Source organism: Lissotriton helveticus, chromosome 7 (assembly GCF_964261635.1).
Source record: "Lissotriton helveticus chromosome 7, aLisHel1.1, whole genome shotgun sequence".
NCBI classification, from domain to species: Eukaryota; Metazoa; Chordata; class Amphibia; order Caudata; family Salamandridae; genus Lissotriton; species Lissotriton helveticus.
In genome coordinates this window covers 68207913-68233415 of record NC_136068.1, presented here as the reverse complement: position 1 = coordinate 68233415, position 25503 = coordinate 68207913, and the positions used below count along the sequence as shown (strand labels likewise).

At 46.8% G+C, this 25503-nt stretch overlaps 1 protein-coding gene across 2 annotated transcripts in view; it reads left to right on the top strand.

Annotated features, from left to right (window-relative positions):
• LOC144768074 (solute carrier family 2, facilitated glucose transporter member 3-like) overlaps nucleotides 1-25503 on the top strand; it is a 63224-nt gene that overhangs the window by 22539 nt on the left and 15182 nt on the right. For both annotated transcript variants that reach the window (XM_078651462.1, XM_078651461.1), the window contains exons 3-4: nucleotides 22852-23012; nucleotides 23111-23351. In XM_078651462.1, the coding sequence (XP_078507588.1) occupies nucleotides 22852-23012; nucleotides 23111-23351 (402 nt within the window). The remainder of the gene's footprint in view (nucleotides 1-22851; nucleotides 23013-23110; nucleotides 23352-25503) is intronic.

The following is a 25503-nucleotide window of genomic DNA, read 5'->3' as shown; positions in this document are numbered from 1 at the left end:
GCCCAAATACCTCGGCGTCGTACCGGATGTTGTACAAACAACTTGCCGAACCTAGAATCGAAGTTTGGACAAAGAAACCCATGTAACCAAAAGCCGGTTTGACTGTCAATAAATAAACGAGCACTAAGAAACCCTCTCCTGCCCATATCCATAGTATGTACCTGTGATAGGGTATCGGTCGTCCTGGTCCCGGCATCCGCGGCGTCCTGCAAGGAGCCCATGCGCGCCATTGTTTTTATAACGGGATGCACTAATTAGGCACACCGGTGTGCTTGATAGCATACACCCTGCGCACGTGACAAGGTCCAAATCGGACTCATCCAGACAGTGAGCGCCATCTTTAAGTGTTAAAATTTAACACAATAAGATAGAATAAGCCAATAATTCAAAAAACGGAAAGCCAAGGGAAAGTTAAACTAAGAAGAGGCAGAGAAAAGAAAGTGGATAGCCTAATAGCCAATATTCCGCATAAAGAACGACAAATACGCTCCAAATTAAATATGGATAGCGAGGTAGCGTCATTGTAAACACAACACCCTCAACACGTGATAGGGTCCTAATCCGCCTATGGCCCCCATCTTGGAGCGGGGATTTCTATTCTGAAACCACCATCCACACCGATACATAAAGTAATGGTATTAAAAAAATATATGTATACCGAGTGAATATTTGCTCGAGAGATATTTCGTATGAAAATGTAATAGAACCAGTCATTTTCCCAGAGTAACACCAATTGCCAATTAGGGCAAATGGCTATTCACCGCATATTTTGTGAACTGGTTGTTTATATATATATACAAATAACATTCTTTTATATGTATAAAACGAAGCACAACCATTAAAAGGTCCCTTTTAAATGGCCAGTTTTAAGGAGAAAGAGAAAAGTAGCCTCCTTATCTCGATTTTACTCTTAATTTTAATAGTAAGCTTTACGTCATTAGTGGAAGGTGGACAGTGAAAAGAAAAGAAAAACGTCCACCAACAAATCAGTGGTAAAATGCAGTTACGTGACATCACAACATATACCTCACAGATATTAGGACCTAAGGTTAATAAGAGCATATGTAAGGGGTTACCCTCTAGTATCAATATTGCAATTGGGATCCATCCACGATTTGAGGCAGTGCGCATATATGTCCATCATATAACACATGATGGATCCATGCAACGCTACTCCAAAAAGAAATGGAGTTCCTTATCCGTATTATGACCCGTCTGGGTGGCCCTAAGGCGACAAATCCATTTCGCCTCCCTTTGTCGTAGAGCCAGCTCACGGTCCCCACCCCGGGTGTCCTGAGGGATGTGATCAATTCCCAAAAACCAAAAGGTTAGATCTGTGGAATGATGGTCATTGTAGTGTGTACTGACCGGATAGCGACTGTCTTTATTGATAATCGCCCTTCGGTGTTCCTGAATCCGATTTTTTAATGGGCGTGACGTGCTGCCAACATATATTTTATCACAACTGCAACCCAAGATGTATACTACATATGGTGTATTGCAATTAATGAAAGCATTGATCTTGTATTTTTTAGATGAAATATGAGAGAATTCACTGGTTTTATGTCGCCCAAAGGGACATATATTGCAAGTACCACAGGTGAAAAAACCCAAAGGTTTCGGTGGGAACCACATCTTCTTTCTTTCATTTGTGACATAGCTTTTACATAGAGTGTCTCTCAACGATTTTCCCCTGCGGTATGTTACCTGCGGTTGGTTGGGAATGATGCTAGATATGCTGTTGATATTACCAAGAATAGCCCAATGCTTTCTAAGAATGTTATACACTTTCTTGCTGTGGGTATTGTATTGAGTAGCAAATCTGACTGGTTCTTCCTTTATCCTAGTTGACTTGGGATTTCTTTTTTTGGTACAGAGGGTATTTTGCCTGTCAAGTTTGATTGCTCTTTCGATCGCTGTTTGTACTATTTGTTTTTTATACCCTCTCTTGAGGAATCTACTATTTGCCTCTCCAATATTGGTGATAAACGTATCCTCCTGGCTGCAATTTCTGCGGATCCGTACCATCTCGCCATAGGGGATGTTGTTGATCACTGACTGTGGATGAGCACTATCGGCCCGTAGTACCGCATTGCAGGCTGTCTCCTTCCTAAACAGCCTGCAACATACATATTTCTCATAGTGAATACAAGCGTTAGAATACACACAAGTGGGGGTCAGGCCGTTATTTATGGTTGGGGCAACACTGGTTTACACAGCTAGCCCCATCGAAAATACTAGGCTTAGTCCCGCAACGTGCAAGTTTGACCAGGTGTTAACCCTCCCAGTTCCAAAAGAGCATGGAAAAACGGGACCATTGTTATTCAGTAAATCAAACACAGTATATAAGAAATGGTCAGGGGTTAATTAGGCTGAAAAATTATAGATAAAAGACATAAATGGTGCCCATACCAGTTTAAAATTTGGGCCAGCCTTTTTGCTGTATGTAGAACCTCAGGGTTCCTCGGAGGGTGATCCCTGCCCAAATACCTCGGCGTCGTACCGGATGTTGTACAAACAACTTGCCGAACCTAGAATCGAAGTTTGGACAAAGAAACCCATGTAACCAAAAGCCGGTTTGACTGTCAATAAATAAACGAGCACTAAGAAACCCTCTCCTGCCCATATCCATAGTATGTACCTGTGATAGGGTATCGGTCGTCCTGGTCCCGGCATCCGCGGCGTCCTGCAAGGAGCCCATGCGCGCCATTGTTTTTATAACGGGATGCACTAATTAGGCACACCGGTGTGCTTGATAGCATACACCCTGCGCACGTGACAAGGTCCAAATCGGACTCATCCAGACAGTGAGCGCCATCTTTAAGTGTTAAAATTTAACACAATAAGATAGAATAAGCCAATAATTCAAAAAACGGAAAGCCAAGGGAAAGTTAAACTAAGAAGAGGCAGAGAAAAGAAAGTGGATAGCCTAATAGCCAATATTCCGCATAAAGAACGACAAATACGCTCCAAATTAAATATGGATAGCGAGGTAGCGTCATTGTAAACACAACACCCTCAACACGTGATAGGGTCCTAATCCGCCTATGGCCCCCATCTTGGAGCGGGGATTTCTATTCTGAAACCACCATCCACACCGATACATAAAGTAATGGTATTAAAAAAATATATGTATACCGAGTGAATATTTGCTCGAGAGATATTTCGTATGAAAATGTAATAGAACCAGTCATTTTCCCAGAGTAACACCAATTGCCAATTAGGGCAAATGGCTATTCACCGCATATTTTGTGAACTGGTTGTTTATATATATATACAAATAACATTCTTTTATATGTATAAAACGAAGCACAACCATTAAAAGGTCCCTTTTAAATGGCCAGTTTTAAGGAGAAAGAGAAAAGTAGCCTCCTTATCTCGATTTTACTCTTAATTTTAATAGTAAGCTTTACGTCATTAGTGGAAGGTGGACAGTGAAAAGAAAAGAAAAACGTCCACCAACAAATCAGTGGTAAAATGCAGTTACGTGACATCACAACATATACCTCACAGATATTAGGACCTAAGGTTAATAAGAGCATATGTAAGGGGTTACCCTCTAGTATCAATATTGCAATTGGGATCCATCCACGATTTGAGGCAGTGCGCATATATGTCCATCATATAACACATGATGGATCCATGCAACGCTACTCCAAAAAGAAATGGAGTTCCTTATCCGTATTATGACCCGTCTGGGTGGCCCTAAGGCGACAAATCCATTTCGCCTCCCTTTGTCGTAGAGCCAGCTCACGGTCCCCACCCCGGGTGTCCTGAGGGATGTGATCAATTCCCAAAAACCAAAAGGTTAGATCTGTGGAATGATGGTCATTGTAGTGTGTACTGACCGGATAGCGACTGTCTTTATTGATAATCGCCCTTCGGTGTTCCTGAATCCGATTTTTTAATGGGCGTGACGTGCTGCCAACATATATTTTATCACAACTGCAACCCAAGATGTATACTACATATGGTGTATTGCAATTAATGAAAGCATTGATCTTGTATTTTTTAGATGAAATATGAGAGAATTCACTGGTTTTATGTCGCCCAAAGGGACATATATTGCAAGTACCACAGGTGAAAAAACCCAAAGGTTTCGGTGGGAACCACATCTTCTTTCTTTCATTTGTGACATAGCTTTTACATAGAGTGTCTCTCAACGATTTTCCCCTGCGGTATGTTACCTGCGGTTGGTTGGGAATGATGCTAGATATGCTGTTGATATTACCAAGAATAGCCCAATGCTTTCTAAGAATGTTATACACTTTCTTGCTGTGGGTATTGTATTGAGTAGCAAATCTGACTGGTTCTTCCTTTATCCTAGTTGACTTGGGATTTCTTTTTTTGGTACAGAGGGTATTTTGCCTGTCAAGTTTGATTGCTCTTTCGATCGCTGTTTGTACTATTTGTTTTTTATACCCTCTCTTGAGGAATCTACTATTTGCCTCTCCAATATTGGTGATAAACGTATCCTCCTGGCTGCAATTTCTGCGGATCCGTACCATCTCGCCATAGGGGATGTTGTTGATCACTGACTGTGGATGAGCACTATCGGCCCGTAGTACCGCATTGCAGGCTGTCTCCTTCCTAAACAGTGTACTCTGGACACTGTTGTTGTCGATATAAAACCTGATGTCCAGAAAGTCAATACTGTCCCTTCCATGCTTCATTGTTAATTTAACATTACAGTTGTTATCATTAAGATAACCATGGAAGGACTGTAGTTGTTCGTCCGTGCCTGACCAAACAATTATGATGTCGTCTATATACCTCCCCCAGAACACGATATGATCGGTCCAGGGGGAGGCATAGTTGCACCATACATGGGAGCGCTCGTACCAACCCATAAATAAACAGGCGTACGAAGGCGCAAATTTTGAACCCATTGCTGTCCCACGTGTTTGATGGTACCAAGTGCCATCATATAAAAAGTAGTTGTTCTCAAGAATAATTTGTATCATTTCTAGCAGCATTTCGTTAAAATCATGTAGTTCTGCTCTCTCTTTGTCCAGAAAGGACTGTACCGCAGTTAGGCCAAATTTGCTGTGGATACACGTGTACAGGCTTTCCACGTCAAATGTAACAAAAGACAATTCCTCTGACCATTGTAAGCCATTGAATTTGGCTAAAATGTCAGAACTGTCACGGATATATGATGGAAGATTCGTGACGTACCCCTGTAAGTGGAGGTCAACAAACTCAGAAATTTTCTCAGTAACTGATCCAATACCCGAAATTATGGGGCGCCCCGGTGGAAAGGCACCCCCCTTGTGCACTTTGGGTAAAATATAGATACATGGGTATCTTGGTTTATCTACCCGTAAGTACCTAAACTCGTCTTCAGAGATGAGACAAATTTCTCGCCACTCCGTCAGTTTACTGGTAATTAGACTGTTGGCCTTATTGATAGGGTTGGTAGGGATACGTCGGTAACAGTTGGTGTCATTGAGTTGCCTAAGGATTTCACCCATGTAGTCCTGAAGGTCCATCACAACTACATTGCTGCCTTTATCGGCCTCCTTGATGACGATGGTACTGTCAGATCTTACATTTTGAAGGGCAATTCTCTCCCTGGCAGTGATATTGTAATTGTTGGGATTGTTTCGTTGTACAGAAGCTTCTAATTTATATAGATCACTAGTCACTTGATTATAAAAAGTGTCAATGCTAGGATGGTAATTATATGACGGCATAAATTTAGATCTTGGTTTTAGATGGCTGTTGGTACCCAGATCTTGTCGTATATCCAATTCGTCTAAAAGTGCCTCCATATCGTACGGTTCTTCATCATTAAGGTTGAGCAACAAGTGTATGCCTCTAACATCAGCTACTGTGTGTGTCCCCACCTCCCTTGTTTCAACTCTTTCAGGAACCTTTGATGACTGACGTGAGAAAAAATCCTTTAGTTTTAACATTCTCACAAATTTGTATAGATCTATGTGTACATTTACAAGGTCCCCTCCCTGGGTCGGACAGAAATTGAGGCCCTTACTCAAGACAGACATTTCATCCTGGTTTAGCACTTTATTAGACAAATTGATGACCTTTAAATCAGAAATACAATCCATTCCACAATTAGACATTTCAATACAATTGTCATTCATTGTTTTGGTTTTGTCCCCGCATTGGGTTTGTTTACCGTGTTGCTCGCCTGGTTCTTTCCGGTACCTGTACCTGCCCTTCCCCCTCCTCCCCCCCCTCCTTGTTTTGTTTGATTTCCCTGAGGGCGGGTAGTGGTCTCTCTTTTTTGTTGCAATCTGTTGCTCATGCGCAACGTGGCCAGCTCCTTTTGAAAAGGAGTGGCCGTTTCGGCTAAAGGGATCTCCTGAGTAATATTAGAGGTTGTACTACAGGAGGAAGCGGAGGTTATACTACTTCCTGATCTTGTTTCATCATTATCATCTCGTTCCTCACGTTGTCTTTTTTTGTCTTCATTGCCCTGGATGTTATCGAATTTCTTAGCAAAGGTATATATTCGACCATCCTGATAGTCTCTATCATCTCTCCTTATTTTTCTCATCTTTTTCTCTTTTAGATAGACCTGATGTTCAGTCACTACTTTTTTAAGAATCACAAAGTTTTTTTCAATCAAGTCTTTCTGTTCCATCCCGTTAATTTCCAAAATAAGAGCCTGAATTTCCTCTCGTAGCTTATCTCCCTTCTCTCGGGCATGTTTGATCAATATCTGCATCATGATCCTTGATGCATGTTCTAAGTTGCCCTCCCATTCCGCGAGAAGGACGTCACTCAGGTCCTCAAATGTTGGAAAAATCAGAATTCTAAGTCCTCTCGGTGCTTTTTTATTTGTAAGATATTGCTCTAAGGTGACCCCATCCCACCATCGGGACAACTCTAATTTTTTCAGGCGCTCTAGTTTTAAAAACATAGCTTTCAAGCTAGGTTTACCAGTGTCAGTTTGTGGTATTGAATCCCTGGGCTTGTTAGTACCAAATAGGTTGAGGGCCAGTTCCTCCCTCCCATCATCAAAAGAGGCCATGTTCTATAGTTTCTACAAGTAACGGAAAGAACCGGTGCAAGACGGTCAATTTTTAAACAGTTAGACAGAAGGACCAAAGCAGCCAACCAGGTCATGCACAACAATTCATATAGTTCCCAATGTATAGTGGTGCAAACTCTTCCAACATCCGCTGCCTTGGGATGCGTAAAACAGAAGAAATATAGAAACAAAGCAGAAGGTGCACTCTCAAAATTATATAAATTCTTCTTTATTCCAAAAGTCTTTTGACATCATAGGCACAGCCAACGCGTTTCGTTCCTTTCTTGGTTTTTGGAACTTCGTCAGGGCTGTAATAATTACAACATATATAACATGAATATACATAAAACAAAACAAACCAAACAGAAAAGTACAAATACCAAAAGAAATTTTTTCTTATTAATACAACAAAACATGCACATTCACAAAACCCAGGACAGCACAATTTTAACGAAATACACATAATTTAATTTAAAAACCATTAGGATCAAATGATAATGTCTGCAGTCCCAACAGAGCACCTAACTGCCATAATCCTAGAAAAGAATCATGTGGACTAGAGAACATATCAAATAATAACATGATCCAATGGTAACACGCATATTATGAATACAAAAACAAATTGTTTAATAAAACACACACTTTGGCCACCCCTGTAATGTCCTCTGCCAAAGTTTCACCAGAAACAGATACAGTTCTTTGCATCACCTTTATTATCTTAAGAAAGTGTACCAATGTTTCACCCACCAAAATTGCGGTTTTTTACATCATCATCATTACCTTACAGTAGTGTGAAAACACTGGTATGAAGCAGACTCATTATTCTAAAATTTCAATCCTAAAAACCCCTCTGTTTCTATTAAGGGGCGAAAGTAACAAGACGAAAGTAACATGACATGATTTTCAAATCCTTAAACTTGGCCATTTATAATAATATATAGACCATTCCTCCACTGTCCCCCATTTTCAAAACCATGCTTCAAATATGCCATATTAAAGAATTCTACAGATAGAAAATGCCTAATTGAAAAATTCAACAAAACCCCATATATAAGTGAGGTGACGCAAATTAAATGTAAAAGGGGGGGCAATAAAATAAAAAAATAAAGAAAGAAAGCATGAACACACTCTTGTATTCACTATGAGAAATATGTATGTTGCAGGCATTGAGTCCGGGTTTATGGATGGTGCAGGCAGAGTGAACCAGTTTTACCTTAACTCTAAACAATAGCCTGACTTTTTTTAGAGAGCTGCTTTCTGGCAACTTCTACTTTTTCAATTGTGAACCTCTCTCAAATAAATTTCCATTCGTTTCATTCTGTGACACCTATAGGTTTCTTGACCTCAAGACGGGAAATACAAGTTCGCTTCAGGATACACAGGCAGATTCCCGCCATCTCTCACTCTCGAGGTATACCAATGTCAATGGGAGTGCTATGACTGGGGGAACTAGTTAGTTTTTATGTTGGGACTATGGTTCTAAGACAAGGCTTTTCAAGTCCTCTATATGAAGGCAGAGGGGTGGATGGCCATTCAGATTGTTGAATTAGAAGGGATTTATCTCGCCATTTGGGACCATTAGGAGGTATAATTCTCCGTTCTCGTTGACCTAACCTTAGGAATTTTTTTGCACGTATTTGGGCATGTCGGGATTATTATATTATATATCTTTGCTTTATAGAGCATACGCCTGATTACAGTTCAATATTCGGATCCACTTGATACTCGGCATCCACCATTCTCTGAAGTTTTGAAATTATCAAAATTTCTGGTAAGCATATTTTGCTTTTTGGAGATTACCAAACCAGGCGCAGGATAGTTATTGCCCCCCCTTTTACATTTAATTTGCGTCACCTCACTTATATATGGGGTTTTGTTGAATTTTTCAATTAGGCATTTTCTATCTGTAGAATTCTTTAATATGGCATATTTGAAGCATGGTTTTGAAAATGGGGGACAGTGGAGGAATGGTCTATATATTATTATAAATGGCCAAGTTTAAGGATTAGAAAATCATGTCATGTTACTTTCGTCTTGTTACTTTCGCCCCTTAATAGAAACAGAGGGGTTTTTAGGATTGAAATTTTAGAATAATGAGTCTGCTTCATACCAGTGTTTTCACACTACTGTAAGGTAATGATGATGATGTAAAAAACCGCAATTTTGGTGGGTGAAACATTGGTACACTTTCTTAAGATAATAAAGGTGATGCAAAGAACTGTATCTGTTTCTGGTGAAACTTTGGCAGAGGACATTACAGGGGTGGCCAAAGTGTGTGTTTTATTAAACAATTTGTTTTTGTATTCATAATATGCGTGTTACCATTGGATCATGTTATTATTTGATATGTTCTCTAGTCCACATGATTCTTTTCTAGGATTATGGCAGTTAGGTGCTCTGTTGGGACTGCAGACATTATCATTTGATCCTAATGGTTTTTAAATTAAATTATGTGTATTTCGTTAAAATTGTGCTGTCCTGGGTTTTGTGAATGTGCATGTTTTGTTGTATTAATAAGAAAAAATTTCTTTTGGTATTTGTACTTTTCTGTTTGGTTTGTTTTGTTTTATGTATATTCATGTTATATATGTTGTAATTATTACAGCCCTGACGAAGTTCCAAAAACCAAGAAAGGAACGAAACGCGTTGGCTGTGCCTATGATGTCAAAAGACTTTTGGAATAAAGAAGAATTTATATAATTTTGAGAGTGCACCTTCTGCTTTGTTTCTATATTTCTCTTACCGGACTAGATTGAGCTCTGCCACTGCCAGTGGTGGCTGGTGATTCAAGCAGGAGGGGTGGCGGGTGGGCCACACACATACACTCACCCAACTACATGCACGCTCAATCACGCCCATGAATTCACAAGGGTGGACACATATAGCCATCATTCACAAGCACGCACACACACCCATTCACAGCATGAACTCTCAAATACACACACATATATACATGCATGCATGCATGCACCAAACATTAAAAAACATAACACACTTTACAGAGTCTCAGGGAGGGAAGCCCGGGTGGTTTCAGAAGGTTTGGGACTGCTACCTCCAAGGTAAGCCAATTAGAGGAGGCGGCAGCACCTACCTCGTCACAGAGTATGATGGGGTAAGTGAGACTGCTGACTCCACCCTACTCTGTGATGAGACCTCAGTCTTAGAAACTCACTCCGGCCACTTCATGGCTTAAAACTGAAGTGCCTAGATCCAAGGCTATCATTGTCACGAGGGGGACGGCCTTAAGGCACCTTTACAGGCTGCAAAGGTCACACTCAAAGGGCTGTAACATCTTCAATATAACCTTGATCCGAAATGAGCGCTTTAATTAATCAAAATTCCCAAGTTAATTACCCTTTATGTAGCTCAATTCACAAAAAGTCCATAGGCAGTTTTATATGCAACCAATTAATGAATTTTATTTCACAATGTTCTCTTCATAACTCCAGATCACACCATAATTATCAATGTCAGCCGACGTGTTTCGTCCATTAGGGACATCATCAGGGCTGTTATTAAAGAAACAATACATGCATGAGTGATCCCCAATTTTTTTTATACATTTGTCAGTAAAACCATCTATCATACAATGTACAATACATAGTAAACGCTAACACAAAAAAAACTAAACAATAGTCCCTGCCTATATCCAATCTCCTTTCTCCACAACACATAAATAGTAGCCTCGTGAGAGTGCTTCAAAGTGTGAAACCAGTGCACATCCTGTACCTTCACACCTATACTCATCTTTAGGTTCAAAATCATTGTTGCAGTGTCATTCCTGCGTTACCGCACCCTTAAAACACTTCCTCTTACTTTATTTATTTTTTGTATTTGATTTATTTTTTACACCACATCCACCCAATACTACCCCAATTTACTTAGAAAAAAGAGTCTCCGTGTGACCAACCTCAACCAAAACTTATTATGACCATGTATTTCAAAAAAGTACCTTAAAACATTATTATTCGCAGTAAGGTTCTAACAGGATACCCCTCTTGGCAGCATCCGTCTGTCCTTTCAATTGTATGTGTGATCTGGCCGAAACGGGAACATGGTATAACTGTCAGTCTAATGATGAGGGTGTCCCTCAATGCACTTTATCCCAATCACTCTTCATTACTGTCACCACCCTTGTTTAGAAAAAGTAAAAGGCATAAAAATATTCCAAAAGCCTTCCATCATATTCTGTTAATGAAGCGAGACCTACACCTCCCAATTTTTGGCACGCACTCCTTTCCCCTCTGTGGGCCATGACTCAATCCTATATCAAAACTAACCTTTCACTTACTCTGTTCAATTCAAAATGAAGTCCATCTGGTAGGTGCAATCCTTCCCGCCAAGTACTTTCACCACAAACTTGTCCGCTATTCGTACATTTACTCCTTCAATCAGGAGAGCGGATTTTCAAGCCTCCATTATGCTAATCTCTGACTGCTCCCTCTCTGGTCCTCCCGGTGTGTTCAGCCAATCATCATACAGTGTCAGAAACTAAGTCAACTGTCAAGCTGCCTGGCAAAGGTCAGCTCAGGCAGCCAGCAGTCGCGGCCAGCATGGCTTGTGGATGAGAGGCGGGTGCAGGGGGTCGCACGGGGAGGGGGGTCGTGGGGAGGTTGCGCAGGGGTATTTAATTTAATAATGAAAAAAATATAATAATTTAAACTTAACTATCCACCTGCCGGGTCCAGTGTATTCTGGGCTCCTGCTCTCCTGCCTCCGGCAGGAAGCAGGCAGCCAGGCTCCCTCCTCCCTTAAGCCAATCACAACACTGCAAGCAACATTGTGATTGGTCGGGACGGTGCCCAGCCAGGCGCTTATGGGGAGGACATGTTCTCCATGTAGGCTGCATTGCAGCCTGTATGGAGAAGGGCAGAGTAAGCATGACTGGTTTGGGTGGCCCCAGAGGGCTGACCAAACGGTTGTTGCGACCTCAGGGCAGGAGTAAGCACACCTTTCCCCTGTGCTTGCAGAGCAGCCCCACCCACCCACCTGCAGCCAAACATTAAATGGTAATAACTGAAATTTATTACCATTTTAAGTTTCTGGTTCTCGCACTGCGAGAAAGCAGTGTTGCAACGCTCCTCCGCCCTAGTGAAGGAGCTGCCCCTGGCAGCCAGACACCTGCACATTTTGCAGATGTCTAGCTCCTGACTGTCTTGGAATGAAAATAGAGAATGTCTTTCAGGCTGTGCCCCATCACAGTTGCCCATAATGTTCGACTATGGCCTGGTCTCACACGGATAGATGTCCGCAGTTGAGGCTTGACCTTTTAGGCAGAAGATGTCACTTAAAACTTTGAAAAATCATTGCTCTGGGTTTACTGATTGGATTTTTGACATTTGGGTGTCAAAGAATTGATTACATTTTACTCTGTTTTTCTAAATTGATGTGGGATTTTTTCTTGTATGGTGTTTTCAATTTTTTTTACTGTTCGACCGCTGCACAAATACTTTACACATTGCCTCTAAGTTAAGCCTGACAACTTTTGTGCAAAGCACCCAGAGAGTTAAGCACAGGTTAATGTTGTTGGAAATGGGATCCCCGGCTGGCCAGGGCTTTCGCCAAAGTCAGTCAGAGACCACCACTCCCAAGTCAGGGCAAGGGAGTTACACGCCAAGATAACCCCTGCTCACCCTCTAGGTAACGTGGCGCGAGCAGCAAGGCTAAACTTGGAGGCGATGTAAGTTAAGTATTTGCGCATGCACCCCAGCAACAACACCCAAAGGCCCACCACAAAGGAAACTCCACACAAGGTTATATAAAAATAGCCTTTGTATTACACCAAAACACATTAGATAAAACTTACTTTACAATGTGCCAGAGGCACAGGCAGAATTTACAAGGGATTATTTACAAGACAGGGCCACCTGGACCACTGTCAGGAATAGCACTTTCTGAACGTAGAATACAATACTTATAGGCCTAGAACTTAGAACATAGCCTATCACACAGTACCTTCCGTCCTGGTTGCACGGGATAATGCGAGTGATCTCCTCAGTAAACTTGAGCGGGCGGCCCAGCGAAGCGGCGCGGCTCAGGGGAGAGCGGCGCGGCTCGAGGCTTGGACGGGCGGCCGGCAAGGTACAAGCGTTTCTCTGGGGCGACCAATGTGTGCGGCTCAGAAGAGGAGGGGGAGGCAGGATGCGGGCGGCCCAGTGAAGCGGCGTGGCTCAGGGGAGGGCGGCGCGGCTCGAGGCTTGGACGGGCGGCCGGCACGAGCTGGATAGGGGAACGAGCGAGGCACACTTCAGCGAGGCCCCAGGGGCCCAGGGAGATCAGACAAGTCCCAGCAATTTGTCAGGGAAGGCACAATAGAGTCCACTGGTCCTGGGACTCTGGTCAGGGGGCGAGCTCAGTGTCAAGCCCTTGGTATATCACTTAGACCATAACAGAAAATCACTGTAGCACAATATAAGACATAAAGCACACAACCAGTACCCACTGGTAACTGGTAAGTCCCCCCTACGCAATCCTAACCACCCTAGGAACAGGTCACGCAGGGAACCAGGACCTTACTAGCACCACCTGCACTAGCAAGAACAACCACCTCAGTATCACAATACAAGTAGGGGCATAGACCTGGGGACAAAACACATGATGCAATGCATACATTCAGAGGTGTAAAGGAGGCACATGACGCATTATCAACACATTCAGAGGTGCAGCGCAGGAGAACACATGATGAATAATCTACCCATTCAGAGGTGTAAGAGAAACACATGACGCATCAACACACGTTCAGCGGTGTAAGGAACAAGGCACATGATGCATCAACAACACATTCAGAGGTGCAGCAAAGAGCACTTTGCAGAAATCACATTAACATGAACTTACATCAAAGTCCAGGGTCCAGGTTGCGCCACTGCGCCAAGACCTAAACGTTGCAGCTGCCCACAAAGTGCTGGGCAGCTGAGGGACAGAACAGGGGGCCTAAACGCTGCAGCTGGCACTAAGTGCTGTGCAGCTGGGAAAGGCCAGGGATGAAGGAGTGCGCCTCACTCCTAACGTCCACAGTACATGTCCCTAGGGAAAAAAATACCTACACGGTGCAGCGGCCCACTACTTGCTGGGCAGCTGGAAACACATCTGCGCCAGGGGCCCTCACTGACCGCTCAGGAACAAAAACTGCATCAACTGTGGGAGCCCTCTGGGCTCTAGAACATCACTTGCCCATCGTGGGAGTCCCCCCTCCGGGGACTCGAAATCAATAACTGCCCTCCAGAGCCTCTGTGGCTCTGCAAACAACTGTGGCGCCTTCTTGAGCCTCTCTGGGCTCGGAAACAAGGAAATGCCCCCAGCGAGACCTCTAGGCTCGAAGAACAACTACTGGGGGCCGTGGGAGCGGCCCTCTGTCAAACGGGGCGCTCAGCATTGTGAGGGAATCCCTCACGCACTTTCACCACCCCCGGGGCAGCCCTACTCACCGGCTGCTCTCCGGAGGCGGCGGGGGACTCAGTCGTCGGGCAGCAGTCTGCCGGGGCTCTCCCTCGCCCACGGGGGCCTCGGCAGATATCTTCTGGCAGCGAGCGGGGCTCTCCCTCACCTCATGGGAGCCCCGCCCGCTCTCTTTCTCATCTTCACCCGGTCCCCCATCTTGGGACCGGGACTCCAGGGGGGAGCTGCAAGGCTCCGGACCCAAACTCCTCTTCCTGGCGCGCTGGCCAATCACAGAGCCGCGGCGGGCGGGACTTCCTCCGGCAAACCGGAAGTCCCGCCCCGCGTCAGGCACCGTAGTGCCTGGCTTCCTGTTTTGCGCCGCTCGGGCCGCGGCGGTGAATCTCGGGGGCATTGAAGAGGGGTGGGCACCCTCGAGAAGCATTTAAAAGGTACCAGCGAGGTGGGCACTCGCTCAGGACCAGATAAACGGGGTGGCACCCGTAATTTAAGAATAAAGTGCAACGAACCACTCTGGGGCACCAAAAAGGGCAGGAGCGCTTCCCTCTGAGGGAAAATGACAGCGCTCTGCCCAGGCATGCAAAGTAAAGCGCTCACGGGGCGCTAAGGCCAGCCACAGCCCTGGGGCAATAATCCAGCGCTCCCAGCGCTCTCTGAGAGAAGGAAGCGCTTCCAGGCGCTAGGCAAATAAAGCGCTCCTTGCGCTAGCAGAACACCCATAAAGCACTTCCAGGTGCTAGGGCAACAGCCAACAATCAGGTCCTGGTAGAGTCCAGGACAGCAGAAGTCCAGGGGCTGGGCAGGGCTCAGGGAGGCAAGCCATCCCTGAGCCCAAGCAGCAGCACGCCCCTGGCAGATTCAAGCAGCAAACAAGAACATTTTTCAAGAGGTCACAGCCTCTTTTTATACAGACAAATCCTTTGTCTAAGGGCAGGGTGGGGGCGGAACCAGTCGCAGCTGGTTCTTGAGTACTCTTGATGGCCCAACCACCCATTTCATTCACTGGGGAGGCTAGGGTCATCAGTCACACCACAGGGGGGCGGAGCCAGCATTGTGTGGGGAAAACCCAGCCCATCCAGGACACAGGTACACTCCTCCCACACATCACTCATGCTAATCTCACACTCACCACCGGGCAGACCCATCCAGACTTCCTGGAGCCTGGCATGCCAGCCAGCTCCAGCCAATCACACTCCAGCACCCTCACTGCACACATATCTCAATGTCCAGAAGTAGCACTTCCCTTCTAGACACATACATGCCGCATACACCATCTCGCAGCATTCACCCTCACGAGTTCACACATACTAAACTCGATCCTGCACTCCCCACGCATCAGGAACTACCAGGGACCCATACATTCCCCATGCATTCCTATGGGAGGGCAGGCCTATCCCACTCCACGCACTCAGGGAGCGCACGCACTTTACACTGCGCCACAGTGTCAAAGTGCGCAAAGACCAGAAATCACTATACTTTAAGGCAAAAAGTTCAGGGGTGAACCTGCCACAAGGCTCACGTCCAACACAACCCCCTTCCAGCCAAAACGCAGGGTAGGCCAATCACCACTGTGATGGACTTCCCTGCTTGGGGCGATAGAACACGGACGCGGGCCCGCACTGCAGGGACACCCTCCGGTTCTACGCCACGTTGATCCATAAGACAAGCACATACTTAAAAAAAACAGGCCCAACTAGGCTACCCCACTGGTACTCCTTAGTTGTCCACGGCTAGGACCAGGCCCTAGGCCACCCAGATACCACTGGTCCTTGCCAATACACAGAGTGGGGGGTAGTAACCCCTGGCCTACAATAGCCATTCTCCACTTCCTTTCTCAGTGTAGTTCCAAACTACCACTGATCCTTCAACCTAGGGTCCGCACCCTCAGGCTGACCAGAGGTCACGGGCAAGAATGCCCCACCCTACCTCTACTTCTGAAGCACCCTCCAGAACACAACTCTCCCACCAGTTTAGGACCTTACTTCCTCAGCAGCAGTGACCACAATCAGACCACCACCAGAACGGTGTAGCGAGGCGTTGCACGTCGCGGTGCCCCCCAGTTGCGGTGCATCCTATGGCTCGTTGACGGCGTCGAGACGACGTCGGTGAGCGCAGAGGCGGCGTTGCTCGAGGGGGACGTTGCTCAGTGCGGTGCCTACAGGACACCAGGGTGGTCATGACTGAGTCACAGCTCCCTTAACTGGTTTACCACCTGGGATTCAAATTCACTGGATGCACAGGGGTCAGACTTCCTCTGACCCCCTTCCAGAGTTCTGCACCCTCCCACTGTAGAACAGGGTCCCTCCACTTAAGGTAGGCCCCACCTGCTCTCAGGGTAGTACCACAACACTCAGCCAAGAACCCTAAAGATCCCTGCTAGGCCTGTACCACCCCTTCTGGGAAACACAGGGTCTCTTCACTTAAGATGAGCCCCACCTGTGTTCACAGGGGTACCCCTAGAAGACAAACCGGCCAGGACACTGGCTACAGTGGCCCTGCCGTCCAGGACAGGCAACACCTGAACCTGGCTCCCTAACCTAGGGACGCTACCCTTTGGTCAGATGCCTGGCGCACCAGGACTTCCTTGAGGGTGACACAACTAATGTGTCGTGTACAAGTCTGCCTAACACTCAGGACAGAAGTGGCATCACCATGGTCACTCCCTGCCGACACAACCCTTCTGGTTGGCCCCTGACCCACTGGTTCTTCCACTGGGGAACCTATCCCCCTCGCACCCCTCCATCTGGACTTCTGCACCCTCCCAACTGGAGCGGTACGGCCAGACACCAGAACTACTGGAACCCTGGTTACAGAGGTTCCACGTTCTCCAGATACTCTGGAAGATCCTCCTCAAATGACCTGTTGGTACAGCCTAGGCCCCCGACCTGATGTTCCCTTCAGAAACATTCCAGGCCCTGACACTGGGTTTCGGGCACCTGGAGACATGCAGTCCCACCCACTCCTTCTCCTCTTGAGACAGGACGTGAGCCCCTACACCGAGACCTAGCTGGGCTACACTGAACCTCTTCCACCACGCTGGGCTGGAAGACACCTCAGACACTCCTTTTGGAATCACTCCATCCCCTATGCCTCTCTTCTCCCAGAACATTACCAACTCCAAAATTCTGTCTCTAAACAGACCACAGAAATCAAAAAGCAGGCTCCACTGTCTGCAGACGTTCTTGGGAAAAGTTCAACACACAGGACTTAGGTATCTGAGCAAAACAAGAGTACACAAGCATTCAGCAAGCTCCCCATCCAGAGAACTCACAAACACGTCCAGTGCCACACACCATTCATCCACACACACCCCTCCCCAGACTGGTAAGGCAGTTTCTACCACCCCTGACTTCTCAACCTGACCACACTTGACACAGGTACCATTACTCCAGGGCAGGGACGGGGGACACATGCACTGGACACACTTATGCTGCCACCACTGGATCCCACCCTTCTGATGAATCCAGAAAACACACTGCACTTAGGGGGATGATCTACCCTCCCGAGCTAGGGACACCTAACTCAAAGTGCACAAGAAACACATTTCCACAGAAATGACATTTTCAGCAAACTTAAAACAATAATCCACAAAATGTTTATATCTAAAATGCAGACTTTTGTGGTGCAGCCAGCTGCTACTGTGGTACAACGCAAACACAAATCCTTATCCCACCGCTTGCCGCCAATGTTGGAAATGGGATCCCCGGCTGGCCAGGGCTTTCGCCAAAGTCAGTCAGAGACCACCACTCCCAAGTCAGGGCAAGGGAGTTACACGCCAAGATAACCCCTGCTCACCCTCTAGGTAACGTGGCGCGAGCAGCAAGGCTAAACTTGGAGGCGATGTAAGTTAAGTATTTGCGCATGCACCCCAGCAACAACACCCAAAGGCCCACCACAAAGGAAACTCCACACAAGGTTAAATAAAAATAGCCTTTGTATTACACCAAAACACATTAGATAAAACACACTTTACAATGTGCCAGAGGCACGGGCAGAATTTACAAGGGATTATTTACAAGACAGGGCCACCTGGACCACGTCAGGAATAGCACTTTCTGAACGTAGAATACAATACTTATAGGCCTAGAACTTAGAACATAGCCTATCAGACAGTACCTTCCGTCCTGGTTGCACGGGATAATGCGAGTGATCTCCTCAGTAAACTTGAGCGGGCGGCCCAGCGAAGCGGCGCGGCTCAGGGGAGAGCAGCGCGGCTCGAGGCTTGGACGGGCGGCCGGCAAGGTACAAGCGTTTCTCTGGGGCGACCAATGTGTGCAGCTCAGAAGAGGAGGGGGAGGCAGGATGCGGGCGGCCCAGCGAAGCGGCGCGGCTCAGGGGAGGGCGGCGCGGCTCGAGGCTTGGACGGGCGGCCGGCACGAGCTGCCGAGGGGAACGAGCGAGGCACACTTCAGCGAGGCCCCAGGGGCCCAGGGAGATCAGACAAGTCCCAGCAATTTGTCAGGGACGGCACAATAGAGTCCACTGGTCCTGGGACTCTGGTCAGGGGGCGAGCTCAGTATCAAGCCCTTGGTATATCACTTAGACCATAACAGAAAATCACTGTAGCACAATATAAGACATAAAGCACACAACCAGTACCCACTGGTAACTGGTAAGTCCCCCCTACGCAATCCTAACCACCTTAGGAACAGGTCACGCAGGGAACCAGGACCTTACTAGCACCACCTGCACTAGCAAGAACAACCACCTCAGTATCACAATACAAGTAGGGGCATAGACCTGGGGACAAAACACATGATGCAATGCATACATTCAGAGGTGTAAAGGAGGCACATGACGCATTATCAACACATTCAGAGGTGCAGCGCAGGAGAACACATGATGAATAATCTACCCATTCAGAGGTGTAAGAGAAACACATGACGCATCAACACACGTTCAGCGGTGTAAGGAACAAGGCACATGATGCATCAACAACACATTCAGAGGTGCAGCAAAGAGCACTTTGCAGAAATCACATTAACATGAACTTACATCAAAGTCCAGGGTCCAGGTTGCGCCACTGCGCCAAGACCTAAACGTTGCAGCTGCCCACAAAGTGCTGGGCAGCTGAGGGACAGAACAGGGGGCCTAAACGCTGCAGCTGGCACTAAGTGCTGTGCAGCTGGGAAAGGCCAGGGATGAAGGAGTGCGCCTCACTCCTAACGTCCACAGTACATGTCCCTAGGGAAAGAAATACCTACACGGTGCAGCGGCCCACTACTTGCTGGGCAGCTGGAAACACATCTGCGCCAGGGGCCCTCACTGACCCCTCAGGAACAAAAACTGCATCAACTGTGGGAGCCCTCTGGGCTCTAGAACATCACTTGCCCATCGTGGGAGTCCCCCCTCCGGGGACTCAAAATCAATAACTGCCCTCCAGAGCCTCTGTGGCTCTGCAAACAACTGTGGCGCCTTCTTGAGCCTCTCTGGGCTCGGAAACAAGGAAATGCCCTCAGCGAGCCCTCTAGGCTCGAAGAACAACTACTGGGGGCCGTGGGAGCGGCCCTCTGTCAAACGGGGCGCTCAGCGTTGTGAGGGAATCCCTCACGCACTTTCACCACCCCCGGGGCAGCCCTACTCACAGGCTGCTCTCCGGAGGCGGCGGGGAACTCAGTCGTCGAGCAGCAGTCTGCCGGGGCTCTCCCTCGCCCACGGGGGCCTCGGCAGATATCTTCTGGCAGCGAGCGGGGCTCTCCCTCACCTCATGGGAGCCCCGCCCGCTCTCTTTCTCATCTTCACCCGGTCCCCCATCTCGGGACCGGGACTCCAGGGGGGAGCTGCAAGGCTCCGGACCCAAACTCCTCTTCCTGGCGCGCTGGCCAATCACAGCGCGGCGGCGGGCGGGACTTCCTCCGGCAAACCGTAAGTCCCGCCCCGCGTCAGGCACCGTAGTGCCTTGCTTCCTGTTTTGCGGCGCTCGGGCCGCGGCGGTGAATCTCGGGGGCATTGAAGAGGGGTGGGCACCCTCGAGAAGCATTTAAAAGGTACCAGCGAGGTGGGCACTCGCTCAGGACCAGATAAACGGGGTGGCACCCGTAATTTAAGAATAAAGTGCAACAAAGCACTCTGGGGCACCAAAAAGGGCAGGAGCGCTTCCCTCCGAGGGAAAACGACAGCGCTCTGCCCAGGCATGCAAAGTAAAGCGCTCACGGGGCGCTAAGGCCAGCCACAGCCCTGGGGCAATAATCCAGCGCTCCCAGCGCTCTCTGAGAGAAGGAAGCGCTTCCAGGCGCAAGGCAAATAAAGCGCTCCTTGCGCTAGCAGAGCACCCATAAAGCACTTCCAGGTGCTAGGGCAACAGCCATCAATCAGGTCCTGGTAGAGTCCAGGACAGCAGAAGTCCAGGGGCTGGGCAGGGCTCAGGGAGGCAAGCCATCCCTGAGCCCAAGCAGCAGCACGCCCCTGGCAGATTCAAGCAGCAAACAAGAACATTTTTCAAGAGGTCACAGCCTCTTTTTATACAGACAAATCCTTTGTCTAAGGGCAGGGTGGGGGCGGAACCAGTCGCAGCTGGTTCTTGAGTACTCTTGATGGCCCAACCACCCATTTCATTCACTGGGGAGGCTAGGGTCATCAGTCACACCACAGGGGGGCGGAGCCAGCATTGTGTGGGGAAAACCCAGCCCATCCAGGACACAGGTACACTCCTCCCACACATCACTCATGCTAATCTCACACTCACCACCGGGCAGACCCATCCAGACTTCCTGGAGCCTGGCATGCCAGCCAGCTCCAGCCAATCACACTCCAGCACCCTCACTGCACACATATCTCAATGTCCAGAAGTAGCACTTCCCTTCTAGACACATACATGCCGCATACACCATCTCGCAGCATTCACCCTCACGAGTTCACACATACTAAACTCGAGCCTGCACTCCCCACGCATCAGGAACTACCAGGGACCCATACATTCCCCATGCATTCCTATGGGAGGGCAGGCCTATCCCACTCCACGCACTCAGGGAGCGCACGCACTTTACACTGCGCCACAGTGTCAAAGTGCGCAAAGACCAGAAATCACTATACTTTAAGGCAAAAAGTTCAGGGGTGAACCTGCCACAAGGCCCAAGTCCAACAAATGTAATGACAAAGATTGTGGTTGTTGCTTGAGAAGGGTTCACACCACCTCAACCAACAACCCCATTTCTCACAATCACTCTTCTGACCTGCAGCTCCCTATCTTTTCCAGTAGAAGAACCCACATGGAGAGTACCATTTTCCTTTTTTCCTTTGACTTATCCTAAGGGACATATCTAGATGTCAGAATAAAAGCTGATGTATATTACCCATAGTTTGCAGCAAGAGGCCTGCTGCACCTTACCCTGGAGGCCCATGAAATCTGGAATGTATGTGGAGTTAGATGTCTTCCCATCGGAGAGGATACGGCCGAACAGGGAAGACAGGACTGTTTCTTTTGGGTGGAACCAAGACTGATTGCCATATGGTTGATCCATGCCTATAATAGCACTGTGAACAAAAGAGATGGAATGGAAGGTTTCTAGAACAACTAGCAATGGGTAAGGTGAATTGAAACCAACATATTTTGTTTTTCTCATTGAGTTGTACTGGTATGGCCAGAAACTGGGTCCCATGCTTGCTAACCCAGACGGACAGAGAGTGCACCTCACCGATGAAACCCATAATTTTGAGACATGTCTCGACATTTTGATTTTCTAAGAAAATTCACCTTTCCTGTTCTGCATCCTCTCCCACTGTTTCAGTACTAGGACGTTCACCCAGGTGTTCATCGTGCACCCTTATTGTAATCAATTGTCTGGACCCTATCCCTAGAATCCTCATTCAGCCCACTTCTTCCATCGGATGTATGATGTTACAACGCATACTTTTACAATGCATACCTTTACAACGCATTCTTTACAACGCAACATCCTTTACAACGCATTCCATTACAACGCATGCCATTACAACGAATTTTTTAAAACTACCTTTACAACACATTCCATTACAACGCATACCATTACATTGCATGTATGGTAAGTATTGGATAGTGTAGGGGTAAAAATTACTATTCTAACTCCAGGGGGGTGCAACGGAAGAATAAGTGTTGGATAGTGTGGGGGTACAAATTACTATTCTAACTCCAGGGGGTGCAACAGTAGGGTAAGTGTTGGATAGTGTAAGGGTACTATGCGTTGTAATGGTATGCGTTGTAATGGTATGCGTTGTAATGACTACGTTGTAACAACATGAGTTGTAATTGTATGCGTTGTAGTGTCATGCGTGGTAATGGTTGCGTTGTAATGGCATGCGTTGTAAAGGATGTTGCGTTGTAATGGTAGTGCGTTGTAAAAGTTGCGTTGTAAAGGTTGTTTCCCCTTCCATCATAGTCTTTCAGTACTAAGACCCAGAAACACCACTGGGACTCGCAACACCCCCTTGTTTCTGGGACATGGTGCTCTTAACTCTTCTGCATTCTTGCCTCCCTTCAGATCATTGAGACGTTTTACAATGAGACGTACATGGCCCGGTACCACAAATGGATAGATGCCAACTTCCTGACCTCTCTCTGGTCGGTCTCGGTTTCTATCTTTTCAATTGGTGGAATGGTAGGATCCTTCTCCGTGGGGCTATTTGTCAACCGCCTTGGCAGGTGAGTGACTGATGGTTGAGTTGTGCTGACGTATATGTTCTTCAAACTCTCTCCCATGGTACTAGTGTTCATACTTTCTCTTTATTCTCCCCTGGCAGGAGGAACTCCATGCTGTTGGCCAACGTCTTGCCCATTGTTGGTGGGGCACTGATGGGCTTCTCCAAGCTGGCCCGCGCCTATGAAATGTTTATCATTGGACGCTTCATCGTTGGTGTTTACAGTGGGCTCAGCACAGGCTTTGTACCCATGTACATTGGAGAGATTGCACCCACCAGCCTTCGTGGTGCCCTAGGGACCCTCCACCAGCTGGCCATTGTGGTGGGCATCTTGATTGCGCAGGTGAGAGAGCAGGCTTGGTGTTTATGGAAGAGGAAAGGTTTTTTTATAGCAGGGCAGGGGAAATAAATGGAAGGCAGATTATTTGCATCAGTTGGAAAACTGGAGCCTTGGATGGAAGGAGAGGTCTCAGCAAAGGTTAGTAGGGCAGGGGGTGGTGTGCTTGGGTGGGATTGCTGGGTGCATCTTTAAGGGAACTGCAGGAAATGGCAGGATGAGAAGTCAGGAGCTAAATTAGTGATACCTTTGAGTCCCACAGGCCCATCTGGTTCTGAGAATCACTGCAGGCTGCATTTTATACCAATGATCGCAGCACACCACTTATCACAAAAATAGTACTTTTTCTCAAAAAAACATAGGACAATCCATTGGGCTCTTGAAGATTTCTTCCTTCTTTTTAATTATTCTTTCAAACTCCAATCCCTTTTGTCATGACAATGCGTTTCGCCGAGGTTCAAGATAACCAATCGGCTTCATCAGGGCTTAATCTTTACGTTAATTCATTGGTACCTCCTTAACAGAATCGAGTTTCCTTTCCAATTAATGCTTGTCTATGAAGGTTTCCTCGACCAATAAAAAAGCACCTGTGTTCGTTTCTTCAAACTTCATACACCGCGGGCGGTAAACACTTTGGGGCTGCTGCCGTAGATTTTCTATTAAAGAATGCCAGATACTCCTAATCTTTCCAAAGTCTGCCAATTACTTTCCAATTTTCATTATCCCGCCGCCGCCCGCTTCTCTAAACGGGTGTTCTCCTTCGAAAGTATTCTTCAGTTCCACCCGAGTACAGGCTGCATGCCTTTGTTGCAGCAGCAGTAGGATCACAAAGGGCCCTCAATATACACGTTCCCGTTGCATATTTGCATTGAGGCTGTGCTTCATTGCAACATCCCCTTGATAGTACTGTGACCCCAAGACCAGAAATTAAATTAAATTGTATTCAGAATCTAGCAATAGTCAGTGTCACTTGCATGCCCCTACATACACCACTCACTGTCCATCCAAATAGGTCCAGCAAGACGTTTGGCCACTCCCGTATTGACAATCAATGCTGGTATTCTGGGATCAACCTTCCCTTTATCTAAGTATGTCTCAGGCACCATTCCTCCTGGGCAAAGTCAGTGCCTGAGGGTCCTCTACATGAGTAACAGGAAAATGGGACTCAGAAAACCCAGATATGTCAAATATATGGTGGACTGGGTGGTCTCTCATCTCTTGTCATATTATTTCGGCTGCTTTTGTCTCTGATGCTCTTATCAGCCTGCTTCACGGCACTTCTTCATGCTTTAGGTATTCTACTAAGACATTACGCTTGATCATAACCAAAAAGAACCAATGAAGGACGGAATCCTGACCAATATCAAACATTCACCCCAGTACAGAGATCTGCGCCTAAATCCATCATTCTCTTGCTCACCATGCCATTCCAGTTCAAACCCAGCCATATGCAAATTAGTCTTGACCCTGCTCCCCTTGGGAACAGTCCAGCCAGAACTGCCTGGCCAGGTCCTTGCTGGACCAGAAACAAGCATCCTGGGGCAGGTTTTGGGGTATCACCCCTCATCAGGCAGGATAGCTTGACTCCAGTGGTATGATGAGCACGGGACCCACTACCTCCCCTGAACCCTAAGAAACCCTTTCCTCCTTTACCTCTGCCCATCCATTAACCCTAGAATCACCCACACTGCTATTTAAAGGTAAAGGATGCTGAGGTAAGGGTAAAACCCCATTAGCATCACTTTCCTGTGTGGTACTTACCTGTGTGATAACGACTGTGGGGTAAAGGTCATCTGGGGTAAAGACTGATGTGTGAAGGTTACACACCTTCTTGCACATGTCCAAAACAAATGTTCCCTCTCATTTACACAGCTACCAAATGCACACAATCTGTGCATTGTGCTTACCAGGCACTAAGGGCCCGATTCACAGAACTACCTTAAGACAAAATCCTAAACTTACTACCATTTCGGTATTCACAGAAGTCAGGAGTCCTAAATTTAGGACTCCTTAATGCCTTCTGTGAATACCGAAAGTCTTAAAATTGGGATTTTTCTCAGTTTAGTAGTAGTAAAGTTAGAAAAATCCCAATTTTAAGACTTTCGGTATTTACAGAAGGCATTCAGGAGTCTTAAAGTTAGGATTCCTAACTTCTGTG